Genomic DNA, 17,392 nt, shown 5'->3' with positions numbered 1-17,392 from the left:
GGCGCACTTAGAGTTGACATTTTCGATCTCTGAGAACGATTTGAGCGAAGCCGATTTATTGAAAGAGCGACTCGTCGACGTTGTTACACTGATGGCAATAACATTTTCTTTGCCGTCGAATTTGTGGCAGAAAATGCGATGCTTTTGCTGCGACATCTACCCAATCGATTTCCAAGTCTTGTTATCAAAAACACTTGACCAAAATTCGATACTCTTCGAGTCGAAAAGTAGTCGAGCGAGTTCCGTGAAATTGGTCACGACAAATAAAGTCATAAATAAGAAGAAGAGTCGCTACGTGTTTGGTTCGACGACTGTTTTGGAAGAGAAAGAGTGGGAGTGTATACTTACATCATGTGTGGAGACTGCGCAACAACTGACTTATTTCGACCAAGAAAATATCCGGAAGGTCAAAATCAGTGAATTTGTCGAAGAAGACAGAAGAATCAATTTCCAAGGTTATTTGAGGACGCTCGAGAAGCTTGAGAACTTCCTCTTACGCGTCATGAACAAAGCAAGCACCTACTTTTTCTTCATATCAGTGGTCACCAAGTTGATTGAAATGAATTCGTTCAATATGGCATTTGTTGTGTTAAAAACAATCGAGCAGAAGAACGAGGTCTTTGCAAAGGAACTTAAAAAGAACGTGAAGAATGCATTGGAGAAGAACAAAGCATTTTTAGAGAAGAAGGCATTTTGGAGCGCATATAAAAAAATTCAACAAGACGAACCTAAATTCGTCGTCGTCAATTACTTCGCAGAGGAACTGGAAAAATGCGACGTACTAACCCTCGACTTGGGGGGCACACTTAATATGGAAAAGATTAGAGAATTCGCAAGATGTATAAAAATGTGGAAAACAGCAAAGACAAGTAAATTCAATGTAAAGCCGATACCAAGCGTTATCGAGTTTCTTTGTCAAAACACTGTTTAATTGTATGTTCATTAGTAATTCTATCGTTTAGTTGGTAATAACATTTTAATAACATTTATGGTCGATTCTTTGGTTTTAGATACAACAATGAACATTAAATGTTTTGTATATCATTGGATATCCATTTCTCCTGTTATTCTACCATTTTTTGTAGTCCTGGGACTTCTGTCAATTTTGGTGGCTTTTTTATTATAGTTATTTATAATCAAGTTAATCAAATAATATAATTATTGTTTGCAAATATAAATACTATATAAAATAGTTAATAATACCACATATTACTAGTAATAATGGCGATGACAAGTAAATAAAATAACCAGGCAAAAAAAAATAGAAAAAATATAATAAAATAATACCATATTTTACAATAATTTATAATCATAATAATTATCCAGTGGTTATTTAAAGCCTTTAAAAAACACTTTTTGTGTATATATTTAGATCCATTAACCATAAAGACCGCCATTAATAACTTATTAAGCAATAGTTCTGAATGATTAAATTATATTGGTCTGTTCTAATATATTTTTTTCATGTGTTACAATTAAAAATTTCTAGAAATTATAGTAGAATTCGGAAGAAGAATTAACAAAAGATCCATTTCTTCACCAAAAATAAATAACATTTTGAAAACGTGTGATATCCTTTGTCTTTTTTTAATAACATTAAAATCTTTACATTCCGTTGATTTTGCCGACACCTCTGATTTCTGTATCTATTTTTGTTTGTATAATTATAATCAAATGCACAATACGAGTTTTTGGTTATAATAATGAGTTCTTCGAGGAATAATTTAACCAGATTAATAGTAATGGTAAAACTACAATTGTTTTTGTAATAGATAAAGTGTGTTCCCATATTTTCCCGATTATATTAAATATAACTCTCCATTTTTTTATTTTAATTAAAGAGCGTAATTTGCCTTAACAAAAATCAGATTGATTTTTTCAAGCATATACGTCTTCTTCTTCGAAAAATCCCGTTTTTTTATTTTTTAATTATTCTAAATCCACTCCACTCTTGGATTTTGCCTTGTTTTAAAACAAAAAACAATTCTATTTTAACATTCCCAAATACTATACATCCATTTTGATTTGTCCATAAACTCTCCGATTATAATAATAGAAGTATCACTTTAATATCGGGTTATTAATAAGTTGTTTTGGCTAATCAAATTGCACTCTTCTTTAAACTTCGATTTCCCTATTCTGTTCGAAAACAATATTAATGGTTATCAGAACCATAAAAATTGGTGTAAAATACGAGAACAAATTGTCCGTTCAACAACAAGTCTCCTGTTCTCTCGATGCTGTTGAATCAACAACTATTCATTAATAGTAAAAAAATCTATATTTATTCATTTAATCCACTTCGAGTTTAGTCTCTCATTCGATTGGCTTATTTGCCAATGAAAGCTTCTTTGAAACTTGAATTGTAACAGAAGACAATGCAAACGCCAAGTGCATTTCGCCCAGTCACACAACAGACCCGGAGCTATTACACGATCATGGTCTCGGCAAATGAAGACCCCGTGAACAACTCGCTTGAGAAGGTACTTCTTCCGCCAAAGAAGCTTTCTGCAGCCCAGCCAACCAATTTGAGAACAAAAGCAGTCAAGAAAATCGACCGCAATTGGACTTTGAATTCCACAAAGTACGTCATGCTCAAGTATAGACATTGGCAATTGGTCCATAGGAGATCAGTCACCTTTGTCGATTTACTCAATTCCATGTCTAATGACTTACAGAAGTACTTCTACCTCAAGAAAAGCCCTTCCCAGATCAAAGACAAAATCAACAACACTAAAGCTGGCTACATCTCTTTATTAGACACAATTAAAACGGAAAAGACGGGTGAAGCCTCGGTGTCAAGCAACACCTCTTCCAAGAAAATCCCAAATGATGTGTTTTTCTTCGTTGACAGGTTTTACAACGCCCAAAGAAGTGTTTTTGCTGAGGACGTCGTAGCTGAAATAGACATCACACTGAAAGACGAAAAGCAGAAACTTCACTTGATGATCCATTGAGGATTTTATTATGTATAAATGTAGTACTTTACCTTATTCTTTTATTAATTTATAATATTATTTGTAATATTATTATAATATTATTATATATAATATTATTATAATATTATATAATTAAGTTTTAATATATTCAATAGATAAATAAACTATACTAAAAGAAGTTACTTTACAACTCGTCCATCATAGTGGCAAAGATGTCAACTAGTCCGTCCACATTGACTTTCGCTCCATTGTAATTCAGGGGTAAAACATTGATAAATTGATTAAGTTTGTCATACCCTTCACTTTGGGTCGTGTGTTTCTGTTTATCTTTCTGGGCATCTTTCCCAAGGTTCTTATAGTAATTCTCCATCGTGTCTACATGTCATTTTCTATATGACACAAACAATAAAGTAAAGAGTAACAAACCATATTCCATATCATCCTTAGCCGAGTAAGGCTTCAGATCCAAAAAAGTAAACATATCCTTCACCCATAGAAAAGTAAAGTGGATATCGTTCGACGAGTTCTCGTCAATTGTCGCAGTCATGTGTCTTTCTTCAAACTCCATCATACTCTGCACGTTCCCGCATCTCTCTTCAAACTCGTGAAACATCTTCCACACATCACTCTTCTTATCGGGCATAAGTTGCAACGCCAAATTGAGTAACGCGCGTTCGTCTGGCTGTTAGCGTTTTTTAATATATTAATAGTATCAAATAGTTAAACCATTACAAACTCTCTTGGTCATTAATCCCTCTCAAAAAGTTGTTATACCTTCTCATCAATTCCTCATTCTTTGGAAACTTAGATATAGCTGTTTGATATATCCCTCGCATCTTTTCGATGATCACTTTCTCTTGTTTGTTCCACGTGTTTTGGTACTCTACTGATTCCCCCATCGACTGTTTAAAAAAAGTTCTATTTGGTTATAAAGTAAATAACATTTTAAATAACAAATATTCAATCATCTGAAAGACAATAATTTCTAAGCACTTCAAAAGGGACATTTGGAAGAAATGCATTCTTCAAGAGTCCACGAGGCACTTTCTTCATTATAAGGAATGTTAGTGTTGTTGGTAATTCAAGTTCTTGAAGCTTTTTGCATTTTTGAAGTTTTAATTTCACACAACTTGGTGGCAACTTGAGTGAAGTGATAGGCAAATCTTTCAGATGGATTCGAGTTAATTCGCTTGGGATCTCTATTTGAGAAAACCCACAAGACATTCCCGTGAAGTCGACCAATGTATTTGGAAGCTTGATCGCTTTCAAACTCCTCATGTTTTTGACTCGAATTGTTTGGCACTCGACACCAAAATCGATGTGTGTATTCTCAATAGAAACGGCGTCTAAAATCAGTTTCTTTGCTTTCGGAATTTTGTCAAGAGTGACTCGGCGCAGTGAGACAAGTTGATAAACTTTGTCTTCAAAGGAAGGTGTTACGTTCAAACCGCACAAAACCATTTTATCCAAAGCCGTTGTATGCAACTTATACAAACCACCAAGGTTACTCAACTGGACGTTTCTTGCATTGGCCTCAATAGAACTGATGGACGAACACATCGTTATCGAAAGACTGTTCAACGTACACGGGCACACAAACTCACTCAACTCAACACAACAGTCGATTTCAACCTTCTTGAGATTAGTCCCACATTCAATACTTCTTAAATTCGAACACACCGCAAATCGAAATTCTTCCAGTAAATTCAAGTTGTTCAGCGATATCTCGAGCGTGCTTAAGTTGTTCAGAGTCAACTTTCTTAATGAAGTCGGTAAGTTGGTGACTACTAAAACAGGTAACTCAACTAGTTCTATACTCGTCAGGGATATCTCCGCTAAATTCGCAATTCTCTTGAGCTTCTGACACTCTTCCACAGTGAGTGAGACGACTCCTGGTGGGACTGTGATGTGTCTGAATGTGTTACATTTTTTCAAGAAGAGTGCCCTGAGTAGCGGGAGTGGTGGGATAGTCAACGGTTTCCATTCCGAAGCATCCAGATACGTCAAAGTTGTTGGCACCTTAATAGAAGTCATCGCACTGTTCTTGCAGAACGTGAACGACTTAATTGGGCACTTATCCAACCCGTCAAATCCAGCCAAATTGTCGCAACTTCCCACAACAAGGGTTTCCACATTTCGTAGAGTGATGTTGCCTCTTTTTGGCAAATTCAAGTTAATCAAGAAGAGCTGCTTAAATGAAAGTGGTGAGATTGGCATCGACACCATTCTACCATACACATACGCCTTTTCTATCAATCTTTGAGTCACAAAATTTCCATGGAGAAAAGCAAGAGATGCTGGGACAGAGCAGACTTCGTACACTTTTCTGTTGATTGGAATTGAGTTGTGCAGACACTTCACCTTTGCAGCAAGCGAGAAGTCAGACAACTTTTCTGTGATAATCACTGCCCCATGAAAAATGTTATTAATTTCTGCAACGTCCAGCGCGCTTGGGCAATGGATGTGAATGAACGTCTTTGCGACAACGTTTCTGAGTTTATTCAGAAATGGAATTTGTTTCTGGGACTGGAGATATATCGAGAGAATAGCCAAATTGAGGGGTTGGAACGTTTGTGGCTCCGCGAAGAAGGTCAGAACAAGTCTTTTGAGGACCGGGAACGTCGTCAAGTCAATCATGAATTTCTGGTGTACTGGGATGTTCAACGAGACTATGAATGACCTTAGTGGCATGATAGGAGGTATTGGTGGTGCTGTAGTGTTATGTCTATAAGTGACTGACGCCGCCTTTGGCGGCGTGAGAGAGTTTTTGAAATCCATTTGAATCGATGGTTTCGGGAAGGTGTGTTGAAGTAAGAAGTACACCAGAAATGTTCTTGGGAGATAAGGGATAGTTGGGGAGGAATGGACGTATTCTGCGATCTTCCTATTAACACACAATAGTGTTAATATATCTGATGCCGATAAAGTCCGAAGAATGGCGTGAATGCATGAGGCATCTGCTAACTCCATCACTTTGGTCCTATTTTGAGTTTTGTTTTTGGTATGTAATTTTGGTCGGTAATAATGGCATCAAGAAATGACAGATTGAAACTATATATTAACTATAAATAAACCATTAGTTTAGTATACAACACCCCCAACGTCTTTTGCAACAAAATTCTGTCTGTATCTTTACTCCTTGTCACTGAATTAACAGGCTTCATAGAGTCAATTGTTCTTCATTCAACGGGAGAGAGTGATGTTCATACCCATCCGTAGATGTCAACGCTTTAATTTCGAGTCGAAATGTTAATAAGTCCAAAGGACATGTTGCTAAGAAGAAGCTCATCTCGTCTCTCCTCTCGCCAAGACCGACAAAGTTTCTAATTTTTCCGTCTTTGATGATGTCAAGTCTACCTCCCGATATACAAAATTCGTCGGCTTCTTTCTCTTCGCCAAAGACCACATTCCCGTCATCAAGTACTTTAAGCCACCACTCCCCACAAATTGTTTTTGCGCTTGGTGCGTTGAGCCAGACTGCCTCAATTTTGAATCCAAATACCCCCTGTTTAAATTTGAAGCACGTTGAGTTCTCGAAGTTTTGGTGAATGATAGCTTTGAAATACGGTGTACCTGGGATCACGTCGACATTTGGTATTTCATTCAACAGTGCGACGTAGTGAATCGGTTTAAACGGCACTGCATATGTTCCTATATTAAAAATCCCTGTTAAATTTTCCTTAAAGAGGAAATGCTGTGCGCAATTGATCACAACAAGTTGTCCGTATTTGGTATGTTTGCCCGAAAATACTTCCCCAATACTAAAGAAGTACTCCGAGATTTTCTTCGTCATCTCTTCAGGGGGCGGTGCTAAGCTTTGACAGACCAAACATTCAAATCGTTTGTTCTGGAGTCGAAATCGAACGGACAATTGGACGCATGTTGAGATATAGATATTATTTGGTGGAAATGGGTCGATATTGACGTACTGTGTTTGCTTAGTCGTTTTATTTGGTTCAACAAGTCTGAGTCGAAATGTCTTTGATTCGGTGTCCTCGTCGAAGGTCTCGAACAAAATTGCTTCAGACTTGTTATACGTCATTGTCATATAATACCCACCACAAGGCCTAACTATCGGGTGTACTCGTGCAAAAGATGTTTTGTTCAGTTCTGAAAAGCAAATGTAAAATGCTTTGGTACTGAGCATCAAATTTATCAAGTTCGCTTTATTGAGTGACTTCCTTTACATTCATTTTGGGTTCGAAGGTGTCTTACTTTGTTCAATTGTGCTCTTCCATTCAAATTTTCACTGGTTTTTTATTCATATCAAAAACACACCAAAACTTTTGCTTGGGTTTTGGTAATTCAAAAGACTTCTTTTAGTAGTATATATTTATAACTTTTATACTATAAACAAAACTATACGTGGTCTTATCTATTTTAGTATAGATAAACTAATGTATGAACTATCTCGACCAAACCTAAAAAGGAAACTTGAAAACCTAGTGCCTGACAATGTCCACACAAGTTCAAGAGCAGGAGGTCATCTACGCAAAAGTGATCGAGATCCTTGGGAGAACCGGATCTCGTGGTGGTGTCATTCAAGTCAGATGTGAGATCGAGAAACAGAACAGACAAATTTTGAGAAACGTGAAGGGGCCAATCAGAGTGGGCGATGTTTTGACACTCCTTGAAGCTGAGCGTGAGGCTAGAAGATTAAGATGATTTAATTCACATTGTCTCGTTTGTGTCGGTTGCCCTAGACTGTACCATACCCTCTTATAACTTTACCATACTTTATAATTCACCACCATAAACCAGATTTTCTAATTCTTTAATAATTAAAAATAATACAGTAAAAAAAGCCTATAAAAACACGAAGAATTTAAAAACTCATTTCTTCTTGTATTGGTCAAGCCACGCACTTTCGTAGTTCAAGTCGAAGAATCTAAGACTGACGTTGACGTTAATTTCTTCTTCCCACGTTTTAGCGACTTCGACGGAAGACAGTTTAATAGCGAGTGAAGTCTTCCCACTCTTAGTGTTTGATATTTCGACGACGTTGTTGATCATCAAAGTATCGATACTTCGCTTTACTGTTGTCTGGTGATTAATTTGGAATTGGAGTGGTTTGACCTTTGTTTTGTCCTTCTTTGTTTTAGCCTGGATGTACACTTTCTCTTTGACAAAGGCGATTGAGTCATTCAGCAAAAAGATGACGTGCTTCTCCTTCTCATATTCACCTTCCTCTTGTTTACTAAGATACCGCCCTAAGACCGCCAATTTGGTGTAATTGAAGGTCTTTGCTAAATTAATCAAAGCGGAACGCATGGCGCCGTTGTCATTGGTATACTTTGCAAAGGTCTTGAAGCACTTATACGCGGAGACGGTTGGCGCGTAGTCGGGATGTAACTTTCCCATGTCTTTGACCATTGGTTCGAGCATAGTTCCGTATCGCATACATCTCTGTGCGGGCATAATAAGTAATGAAGTGAAATCTTTTGCTGCGTTTGGACACGCTTTCAATTTTGCTTCTAAGGATTCGTACATTAACCGCTCGATGTACGACATCTTACCATCCCCAATTTGCTGTTTGAACGCTTCAAATTCACTTTGGCATCGCGATCGATTCGCGGCATTTTGTGTGTTCTGTCCGTCCGTTGTTTGAATTAAAATGGACTGAACCATTGGCGTTTCTTTCACTGAGTTGAATGTCTCAAGTGCGGGTTGGTAGTCATTAGTAAATGGTACTAATGCGCCTACAAACTTCGCAGTGTCTTCAATAGCCTTTCCCGTGCATGTGTCACACCTAAATTTGGTCACATAAGGTCTCAACTCACGTTCTAATTTCTCCGAGTTTTCTATGACTGCAAGTAAGTTCAAGAAGATGCCATCGACGGTACTTTGCTCCATATGCCCCGCATTCACTTCAACCATAAACTTGTCTCTAAAGACTTCTTTAAACAATTTCATCCAATTACAGAAGCTCCTCTCCGTGTCGACGTACTCTGTAAAGTGGTTTCTACTGAGTTGTAAGAGTCTGAAACTGTATTTGGAGTACGACACAAATAATCGAATGCGACGTTGACAATAAATCAAATTCGATAACTTGTCCAGTCGGATTTCCTCGACGTTGATCTTGACAAAGTTCTTTTTCTTCTTCATCTCGTTCAACCGCCGCATCTTTTCCATGTCGACCACGTTCGTTTCTTTTTTCACTCCAAGTGACCCGAAGAAGAGACTCAATGGGATTCTTGATCGCTCATTCTCTTCAACTTGTTTCACCTTCTCTTCGATCATGGTGTCCAATTCCGAACGAAGTCCATAATATTCACACATTGTTTTGACGTTATCCGAATTCGAGTAATAATCCGTAAGACTCTCCGGAACCTTTACTAAGTGTTGTACTCCACGTCTAAAATAGTCCGACCACGTCTTTTCTTTGTCCAGTTGTGTAATACTCGACACCATTCTTTTGTCCATTACCATTAAGAGTCTACCCACTATTAATGGTTGCGTCTCTCTAGATACTCCTAAATACACCAAAATCTCTGGTAAAGAGACTCCAAAGTATAACAAGACAACTACCTTCTCAATAGCCTTTCTCAAAGAAAAGAGTCTATCATATATACACTCTCCACTGATATAATTGAAGTATATTTTCCACTGTTTTTCTTCAGTTCTGTTACCAGGAATATGTATGATATCTCCTCTATCCACTTCGTCCTTTTTCTTTAATAATACATACTGTAATACACTCTTCTCTACTCGTTCCATCGTCACGACACTCTTGTCTAACTCAAACAAATTCCCATTCACTTCAAATCGAATAACTTGCGTGACAGGTCGGGTGTTGTATGAAAACCACGCACTGTAATACTTGTCCACATTTTGAGTCTGTTCCACACCAATCATCTTTTGCACTCCACATTTTTCAGTTCTCGCTCTTCTAATCGCATTTCCCGACAAAGTGGCTATATCAAGTCGTAACCTCCTAAACTCAGTGTAATACCACAAACTATTATATTATAACACTTTTATTATAATTTAACTATTTAAGAGAGTCTGAATAACTTAATTAAACAAGAATTAAAATACATAGTGTACAGCGACAGACTTAGTTCATCATCATGTCGCAATTCGATTGCTGTTGTTTCATTTCGACAAAGTTATCGAGCTTTGCCAAGTCGACGCCGTCGTCGAGGTTTTTGTATATCTTCGACGACCTTAAGACTTCCTGAATTTCATCGAGGACAATTGAAGATGTTGGTCTTTTGTTCCAGTCACTCCTTAAACAGTTTTCGACCAACTCTTTAAAGGCCTTTGGCGTGGAGTGTTCATACAAAGACAGTGTATTGATCTTCCCCAATTTCTCTTTCCCGTCGACAACCAATAACTTGACTTTCTTTTGAAAGAAGAGTTCGAAAGCAACGACTCCGTATGAGTAGACGTCCGTCTGTTTCTGGAAATTGTTGATGAAAAACTCTGGAGCACAATATTCCGTACAAACGCGGCCAACTTCTTCTTTGATATTTTGAAGCTTGGGTGTGGATACAAAGTCTGCTATTTTAATACAACACGCAGAGTCTTTGTCGACTGAATTGATCATCAAATTAGATGGTTTAAGGTTCAAATGGAGCATGTTGTTGTAGTGTAAGAAGTGCATTCCCTTCGCTATATCAAGTAACATTTTCATTTTGAGTTCAAAGGGGAGAACGACGTTGTCCAGATCTTTTTTCGTATATATGAACGTGTCGAGCGACCCGCATGTATAAAACTGTGAGACGACGTAAATGTCTTTTGTATAACTCACATTCCCGATGTAATTCACTATAAATGGGTTGCGTAACTTCGCTTGGATTTGACACACTTTTAACATCTCCTCTTTGACGACTTCCCATTGCTCCTCAGTAAACTTCAAGGAACAAATCTCTTTCACACAGACTACAATACCTCTGTAACTCCCTAGAAACAACTTATGGTGGTCATTCTCTTCAAATGGTGTTGTTCTCAGATCCAATTCGTCCAAGTCGATGTACATTGAAGCCGCTGCGTCTGTTGCTATTTTGAGGTATCCGTTGTACTTCAGAGTCACATCAACTTGTTCTTTGTCAAGTGAAATTTGGTCGAGTTGTGTCCACGTTTGTATACTTTTGTTGACTAAGATTCTTTCAATGCGTTCGAGGACACTTCGCGATTGTGCAAACCAGACTGTGTATGGTATCTGCACTCCTCTTATCTTCGTGGTGCATAATATAGTAATAAGAGCAGTGACTGTCTTAGCCTTTGAAATAGGTGAGAGAAAGAGGACTTGTGGTTTAAAATTGAGTATGAATTTTGGGTCATTTGGTGTATGAAATATGACCATCATTGATTTAGAGAGGGACTTGTTTCTGAACGAGATATTCTCGTATCGTGTCGTTAATATTTCGGTGGGTATTGTTGGATTCCCAAAGTCCAATGTTTTCTTTGACAAGTAGAATTTGATTGGGATATCATTTGTAGAGTCTTGTACCAAATTCACAGACCGCGACGTTGTAAAGTAGTACGAAGGTTGTCGTTCTAAGTCTATTTTCTCTTCAGGTTTCTTTCGTGTTAATATGAAGATGATGATCCCACACGTGACACTAACTACTAAAACAAAGAAGAGTGTGATAGATACAACTATGGCGACTATTACATATGCAGGCATACTCTTTTTGACACACTTATTAAGTACACCTTCTTCTTCATATTCATTTATACACTCACACATCTCTGAACAATTTGGCACACCATCACACTTCTCTCCAACATCTAAAACGTCGTTCCCACATGTAATTAACGCACAACGATGATTAACACTTATATACCCTTCTTGACATGTACAATTGAACATGCAATTCTCCGTGTTTCGATCACACTCATATTTCTTCATCGAACTCATGTCACTGTTAATACACGAACGACTCAAACAGTAATGATTATCATTAATGTACCCACTCTCACATACACAATAATCGTCACAGTGCTCTGTTCCATGGTAGCACATCCCTACACCATCACCATATACCCATTTATTGTTATACCAACAACTCCGGTGACAGTCTCTCCCTATAAACCCATCGTTGCACACACACTCCCCCGTTGTGACGAAACACGCTCCATTCCCATTAATCGAGTTACAGTGGTCCGGGCATATCGCTTTGATAACAAGTTTTGGCTCGTACGAAAAGTCCGGCGACGCAACTAGAAACTGTCTTCTGAACGGTGAATTGCTCGCATTGAAAGTGACGTAAATTCCACTGTTATTATTCATCACGTATTCGCCATGTCTCTCTCCGGTCCACACCCTAAAACAGTGTAAGTACGAGTCTACCTCTATTAAATACAAGTTTCTGTTATCCTCTGTGGAGTTAATAGAAATGGTATAGTCTCCTCTTAAGTACAATTCCAAATACCCAAATTTTCCTCTTACGTTGGACCCACAGAGAGCGGGGTGGAAATTTGTGATATTTGAAAAATTGAATACAACTGTGTAATTTGTATCTGGGTAGAAATACAGTTGATTGAGCATTTCTTGATTAAAAACAACACCTTGAATATAGTCGGTATAATTTCCATCAGAGAATACACTGACTTCCATGTCCACAGTATCAAGGCCGTTAATTGAAAAGTAAACATATAACAATACCGTTGATTTGGGAACAGAAGCTAATGGAATAGTAACAATCCCACTGTCACTTTGTATTTCACTTCTTACAAAACAATCGGGTATTATAGCACTCGTTTGGGAGGGTGTGAAGTCGACAAATAGAGTCGGGTGCTTACTCTCTGCTGTTTCTTTCCGTTTAATTTTCATCACAAAAACGGTGTTAGTGAAAGTCGACAGATTGACGGTTGCCCACTGACACAAACGATAATTGTTGGATGGAAAAGTACATGGGCCGAAGTCGACATAACTATTTGTGTTGATGGAAAGGACTTTTGTGTCGTTCTCAACAAAGTTGATAATGTCCGTCTGCGGATACCAAGTTGTTGCTGATGTAACTTTGTCATAATAAGTGCACCCGTCGGAACTCTCTAAGAAAATACCACCAGAAACTTTCTGTGAAACACAATATAAACAAGAATTGTCATTGTCATACCCTTCTTTGCATAACCCACATGTGTAAGGCGAAATACATGTGTCGACACATCCTAAACTACAGTTCGACTGGCTGTACACAACAACCAGAAAAAGGAAAAGCATGTTTTTCTAGTTTATTATTTTTATAATTCTTTTTACTTAAGTCTAATGGAAAAAATTATTTATATGGTAGTAAATTAACTAATAGAGTATTGATTAATTATAATTAAATAAATAGTCATCTTTACAACAAACCATTTTTAACCAAGTTTTTGGTTTTGATGGTTTTTTGAAACTTTGGATACTGAATTAATAATAAGTATATTAATTATTAATACTTAATAACTTAAGAGATTTTTTTTTTCATTTTTTTATTGTTATTTTTAATTCTTTATTCTATTTTTATACATCGAATTAAAAACAATCAAATTTTTTTTTTTATGAACTAAAATTGGAAAACCTCCTTTTCGTTTTTTTTTTTTGGTAAAATAAAAAATGAATAAAAAACTACTTTTATTAATTTTATTGGTTGTAATTAATTAAAATATAAAAATTATATTAATACAAATTATTATTTTTTACAAAAAATACTCCACTAAACATAATTAGTTAAAATGGTAAACAGTACCATTCAAAAAATTATATTTTTATTAATATAATGTAAGTAAAATAAATAGTATGTTTTATTATTTTTTATATTGGTTTTTTATTATTTTATTATAAGTAAAAAAACAAAACCTAAAACAAAAATACTAAAATACTTTATTATACTTAAAACTATATTAATCAAATAGAAAAAAACTATCAATCATTAATAATTTTTGTAATTATTATCATAAAAAATATTTAAATAATTTTATTACTTTAATTATTAATTAAATCATAATTTAAGTTATTAGAAGTAACATAAAAAATCGTTATTATTATTTATTAAATAATATTAGATATAATAAAATAATAAATTAAATGTATTATAATAATATTCACAATAGTATTTTTCATTAACAACAAATCAAAGAATTGTTAATAATGAAACACAAAGTAAATAAATTACAATTTATCCGAGGGTGTTGCCACACTTGACAATATATCCACATGCATTATCAAATGTAAATCTGTTCTTGTTTTCATCCATTTCCTCATCCACATCCAACCTAACTTGTGCGGTAGAAAGCCATGGATGTTTTACCAATTCAAATGATGTTGGTCTATCAAGAGGGTTTTGTGTCAAACACTTTTCGATGAAATCTTTCGCCTTTGCACTCACATTATCCCACGTCTCTCCCGTAAACTCGTACGTCCCTTCCAATATCTTATCAAATATGACGTCTTCATCGTCGTCATAGAATGGCAAATTCCCTGATATCGCTAAATACGCGATAACCCCAAGTGACCAAATGTCACATTGACATGTATAAGGTTCTCCGTTAATCACTTCAGGAGCAACATACGAAGCTGTCCCGCAGCACGTTTGGAGCATTGCTGAAGAAAAGTCCTTCGACAATCCAAAATCGGCGATTTTGACATACAACCCATCTTTATACACACACAAAATATTTTCTGGCTTCAAGTCTCGATGCGCAATGTTATTCTTGTGGAGATACACCAACGCAGATACTAATTGTGCCACTAAACACGCTGCTTGGCGCTCTTTTAATGCACTTTGAGCCAACCGTTCATAGAGTTCACCTCCTTCTATATATTCCAATACAAGATACAACATCTCATTGTTCTCGTAGACGTCTAGTAGTCGAACGATATTTTTATGTCGTAATCGACGCATCAGCGATATTTCCCGATGGACGGCTTCAAGTTGATCCTCAGGCAATCCCTCTTTTATTATTCTTTTGATAGCAACGCGCTCCTTTGTCGCGATGACTTGTCCTGGAAATACCACCGAAAAGGCGCCCTCCCCCAACTCGTTGTTTGTGATCAAATACTTCTGTTTGAAATCGTCGAAGGAGTTGTATTCGGGTTGTACTAAAACGTCATTCTCCTTGACCTCCGGCACTTTCTCTTTCACTTCAACTTCCTCGTCTTGTGACTCCGACTCGGTCTGTGCTTGTTGCGGAGAGACAATTTCAACAGTCACTCGGAGGTCCGGCTTTTGCGTCGACTTTGGGAACTTCTTGTCTAACTCAATAGGATACCATTTATCCTTATACTTCTCGTCAGTCATCTCCACCTTTAATGTCCCAATAGACTCTTTAAAAAATCCATTTGCCCAGACGTGGAAAAGTAATAAAGTTTTTTTGTTGATGAGATTTGTAGGAAGGGACAAGTCAAATTGGTCCGTCCACTTGGGGGACGTTGTTTTCTCTTGTGTTGAGGTTTGGAATGATTGCGTGTTTGCAGTGTTCTTAAAGCGTACGTACAAGTCAAACGGCTTTGTCTTGTTCTTCGGCATATTTCGACCTTCGAGGACTCGAACAACAACAGCTGTTGTCCCCTGCATTTGCTTTTTCAAGTTTTCATGTAAAAATATATTTTTTATATTTTCTTTCATTCGAGCCTTTTTTCTACTAATCGAAGACTTTGAGTGAAATTCTTTATTACCAACTCGGTCATTTCGCTGAATCAGACTGTGTTTTTTAATAGTTTTTTTAACATACTTTAAACTATATATTATCTTTTAATAATATGAGTTAGAAAAAGTAGAAAGAAAACAAAAAAGGGGTAGGAAAATTTTAGTTTAAAAAATAAAAACGTAAAAAGAACTATGAATCAAGGAACTATCAACCAAAATATTTTATTTATTTTATTATATTTTTCAAATGTCGAAAAGTATTAAATTTTGTTTTGTCACTCATAACATTGTTATACCGGTAGATAATTATTTTTTTACATAAAAAACAAGAAAATCTAAAAATATTATGTTCCGATATTTAATTTTTTTTTAATAATATTTTTTTATAATTTATTTATAACAAAAATGGTATAATTTATAATTAGTTTATTATAAACCAAAATTTAAAATAACAAAAAAAAATTATAAAAGAGTAAAATGTTTTAGTCTAACAATAATTATATAGAAAAAAATTTACAATTTTTTCAATATTTCTAAAATAGATGAAAATGTCTATTTAAAAATTATTACGAATTTATATTTTGATTTGTTATTTTTTATTAATTATAAAAATAATAAATCAAATAGTTAAAATATTTGATTTATAAAATACTATAAAAACAATTAAATTGTTATTCCATCTTATAAAATATCTTAGAAATAAAAAAGAGATTACATTTTTGAGAAAATAAGATTACAAGTAAATCCCGAACGAGCGAATGCAAAAAAAAATGATTTAGAGAACTTTTTTTTGTCTTTTCAAAAGGTGTGAAAAGACAAAAAGAAAACTGAAAAGAGAAGACAAGAACTTTTAATTTAATGGACACAAGTAGTTTCATTGAATCGATTCTGACGTTTTATACAAATCAAAACGAGGAAGAGGCAAAAAGTTTAAAAGCGATCAGAAAAACATTTGAAAAAGCAAAAAAGAAAGACGCACTTACAATGGATGTGGTAGAGACCATTTACAACGACCTTAGCACACTTTTCAAACATAAAAAATGGACGGCAGAGAATTCCGAAATCAATTTATTGGGGTTGAAAATGAAAGTCGATGAATCGCACGAGCGTTCCAAGCCCTCAAAGAAAAAGGGTGTGAAGCGGACTACCGCACCAGCAACTACCAAAGCAAAGAAAGTCGATTCTAACGATTCTGAAAGTTCATCGGAGCAATCTTCGTCAGACGACGAGTGTAAAACACTTTCTCACTCCACTTCGGAGCAGTCCGAGCAATCATCCGAAGAGAAGAGTGAAGCTGTTGACAGTGAAATCACCAAAAATTGTGTGAAGTCACTTTCGCGCAATTTAGTTGAGTTCCCGTACGTGGAAACCTTTCTCACAAAATTATTTGAGTGGACCGACCTTTCAAAGGCGCGGATAGTGTTTGACAGTGAGAAGGATGCTTTTGATACTTTTTCAAATAAAGCCAAAAACAAGGCAAACATCTGTTTCATCTTTTTCGATGACCAAAACAATGTCTTTGGGGCGTTCAGTAAATTCATATTAAAAACAGCATACAACGTCGATACCTTCCATGATCGGAAAGACACGTCACACTTCATTTTTACTGTGTCCAATGGCGACGATGAAAATATCGTGAAATACACCCCATTCAAAGACTTCGCCATGAGTGAGACTGACTCGAGCGACGACGATGATGACGCTTGTGTTCTCCCTGGAGCTTCTGTTCTTTTGTGGGAAGGTGACGACTTTGTCCTCTCGTTTGGAAACATGAGTAAGGGATATGCCGACCTCTCACCCATAGGAGGCGGTTTGTCCTATTTTTCTAACCTCAAAGCAGTATACAAAAATGTGGAAAACACAATGTTCGACAAAGAC

The 17,392-nt window shown here is 36.1% G+C and overlaps 9 protein-coding genes across 9 annotated transcripts; 3 read left to right on the top strand and 6 right to left on the bottom strand.

Annotated features, from left to right (window-relative positions):
- Positions 1-91: 91 nt before the first annotated feature.
- Positions 92-931, top strand: EIN_252180 (hypothetical protein; the record flags this gene model as incomplete). The annotated part of the gene is made up of 1 exon (XM_004261737.1): positions 92-931. The coding sequence occupies one exon, from the start codon at positions 92-94 to the stop codon at positions 929-931; it is 840 nt and encodes a 279-aa protein (XP_004261785.1).
- A 1,447-nt stretch (positions 932-2,378) lies between these two features.
- EIN_252170 (hypothetical protein) lies at positions 2,379-2,957 on the top strand (the record flags this gene model as incomplete). The annotated part of the gene is made up of 1 exon (XM_004261736.1): positions 2,379-2,957. One exon carries the CDS (start codon positions 2,379-2,381, stop codon positions 2,955-2,957), a length of 579 nt encoding a protein of 192 aa, XP_004261784.1.
- Positions 2,958-3,123: 166 nt separating this feature from the next.
- On the bottom strand, positions 3,124-3,838 carry EIN_252160 (hypothetical protein; the record flags this gene model as incomplete). The annotated part of the gene is made up of 3 exons (XM_004261735.1): positions 3,124-3,314; positions 3,366-3,617; positions 3,676-3,838. 3 exons carry the CDS (start codon positions 3,836-3,838, stop codon positions 3,124-3,126), a joined length of 606 nt encoding a protein of 201 aa, XP_004261783.1.
- Positions 3,839-3,899: 61 nt separating this feature from the next.
- EIN_252150 (hypothetical protein) lies at positions 3,900-5,909 on the bottom strand (the record flags this gene model as incomplete). The annotated part of the gene is made up of 1 exon (XM_004261734.1): positions 3,900-5,909. One exon carries the CDS (start codon positions 5,907-5,909, stop codon positions 3,900-3,902), a length of 2,010 nt encoding a protein of 669 aa, XP_004261782.1.
- Positions 5,910-6,099: 190 nt separating this feature from the next.
- On the bottom strand, positions 6,100-7,086 carry EIN_252140 (hypothetical protein; the record flags this gene model as incomplete). The annotated part of the gene is made up of 1 exon (XM_004261733.1): positions 6,100-7,086. One exon carries the CDS (start codon positions 7,084-7,086, stop codon positions 6,100-6,102), a length of 987 nt encoding a protein of 328 aa, XP_004261781.1.
- Positions 7,087-7,772: 686 nt separating this feature from the next.
- On the bottom strand, positions 7,773-9,794 carry EIN_252130 (hypothetical protein; the record flags this gene model as incomplete). The annotated part of the gene is made up of 1 exon (XM_004261732.1): positions 7,773-9,794. The coding sequence occupies one exon, from the start codon at positions 9,792-9,794 to the stop codon at positions 7,773-7,775; it is 2,022 nt and encodes a 673-aa protein (XP_004261780.1).
- Positions 9,795-9,996: 202 nt separating this feature from the next.
- EIN_252120 (serine-threonine protein kinase, putative) lies at positions 9,997-13,110 on the bottom strand (the record flags this gene model as incomplete). Its single annotated transcript, XM_004261731.1, has 1 exon — positions 9,997-13,110. One exon carries the CDS (start codon positions 13,108-13,110, stop codon positions 9,997-9,999), a length of 3,114 nt encoding a protein of 1,037 aa, XP_004261779.1.
- Positions 13,111-14,044: 934 nt separating this feature from the next.
- EIN_252110 (myosin light chain kinase, putative) lies at positions 14,045-15,442 on the bottom strand (the record flags this gene model as incomplete). The annotated part of the gene is made up of 1 exon (XM_004261730.1): positions 14,045-15,442. One exon carries the CDS (start codon positions 15,440-15,442, stop codon positions 14,045-14,047), a length of 1,398 nt encoding a protein of 465 aa, XP_004261778.1.
- Positions 15,443-16,372: 930 nt separating this feature from the next.
- On the top strand, positions 16,373-17,392 carry EIN_252100 (hypothetical protein; the record flags this gene model as incomplete). Its single annotated transcript, XM_004261729.1, has 1 exon — positions 16,373-17,392. A coding segment is annotated over one exon (1,020 nt), but the record flags the coding sequence as incomplete, so codon positions are not given.

The sequence above is a fragment of the Entamoeba invadens genome, assembly GCF_000330505.1.
Source record: "Entamoeba invadens IP1 unplaced genomic scaffold scaff_1105074726103, whole genome shotgun sequence".
NCBI lineage: Eukaryota > Evosea > Mastigamoebida > Endamoebidae > Entamoeba > Entamoeba invadens.
This window is presented reverse-complemented; position numbering and strand designations above follow the sequence as displayed.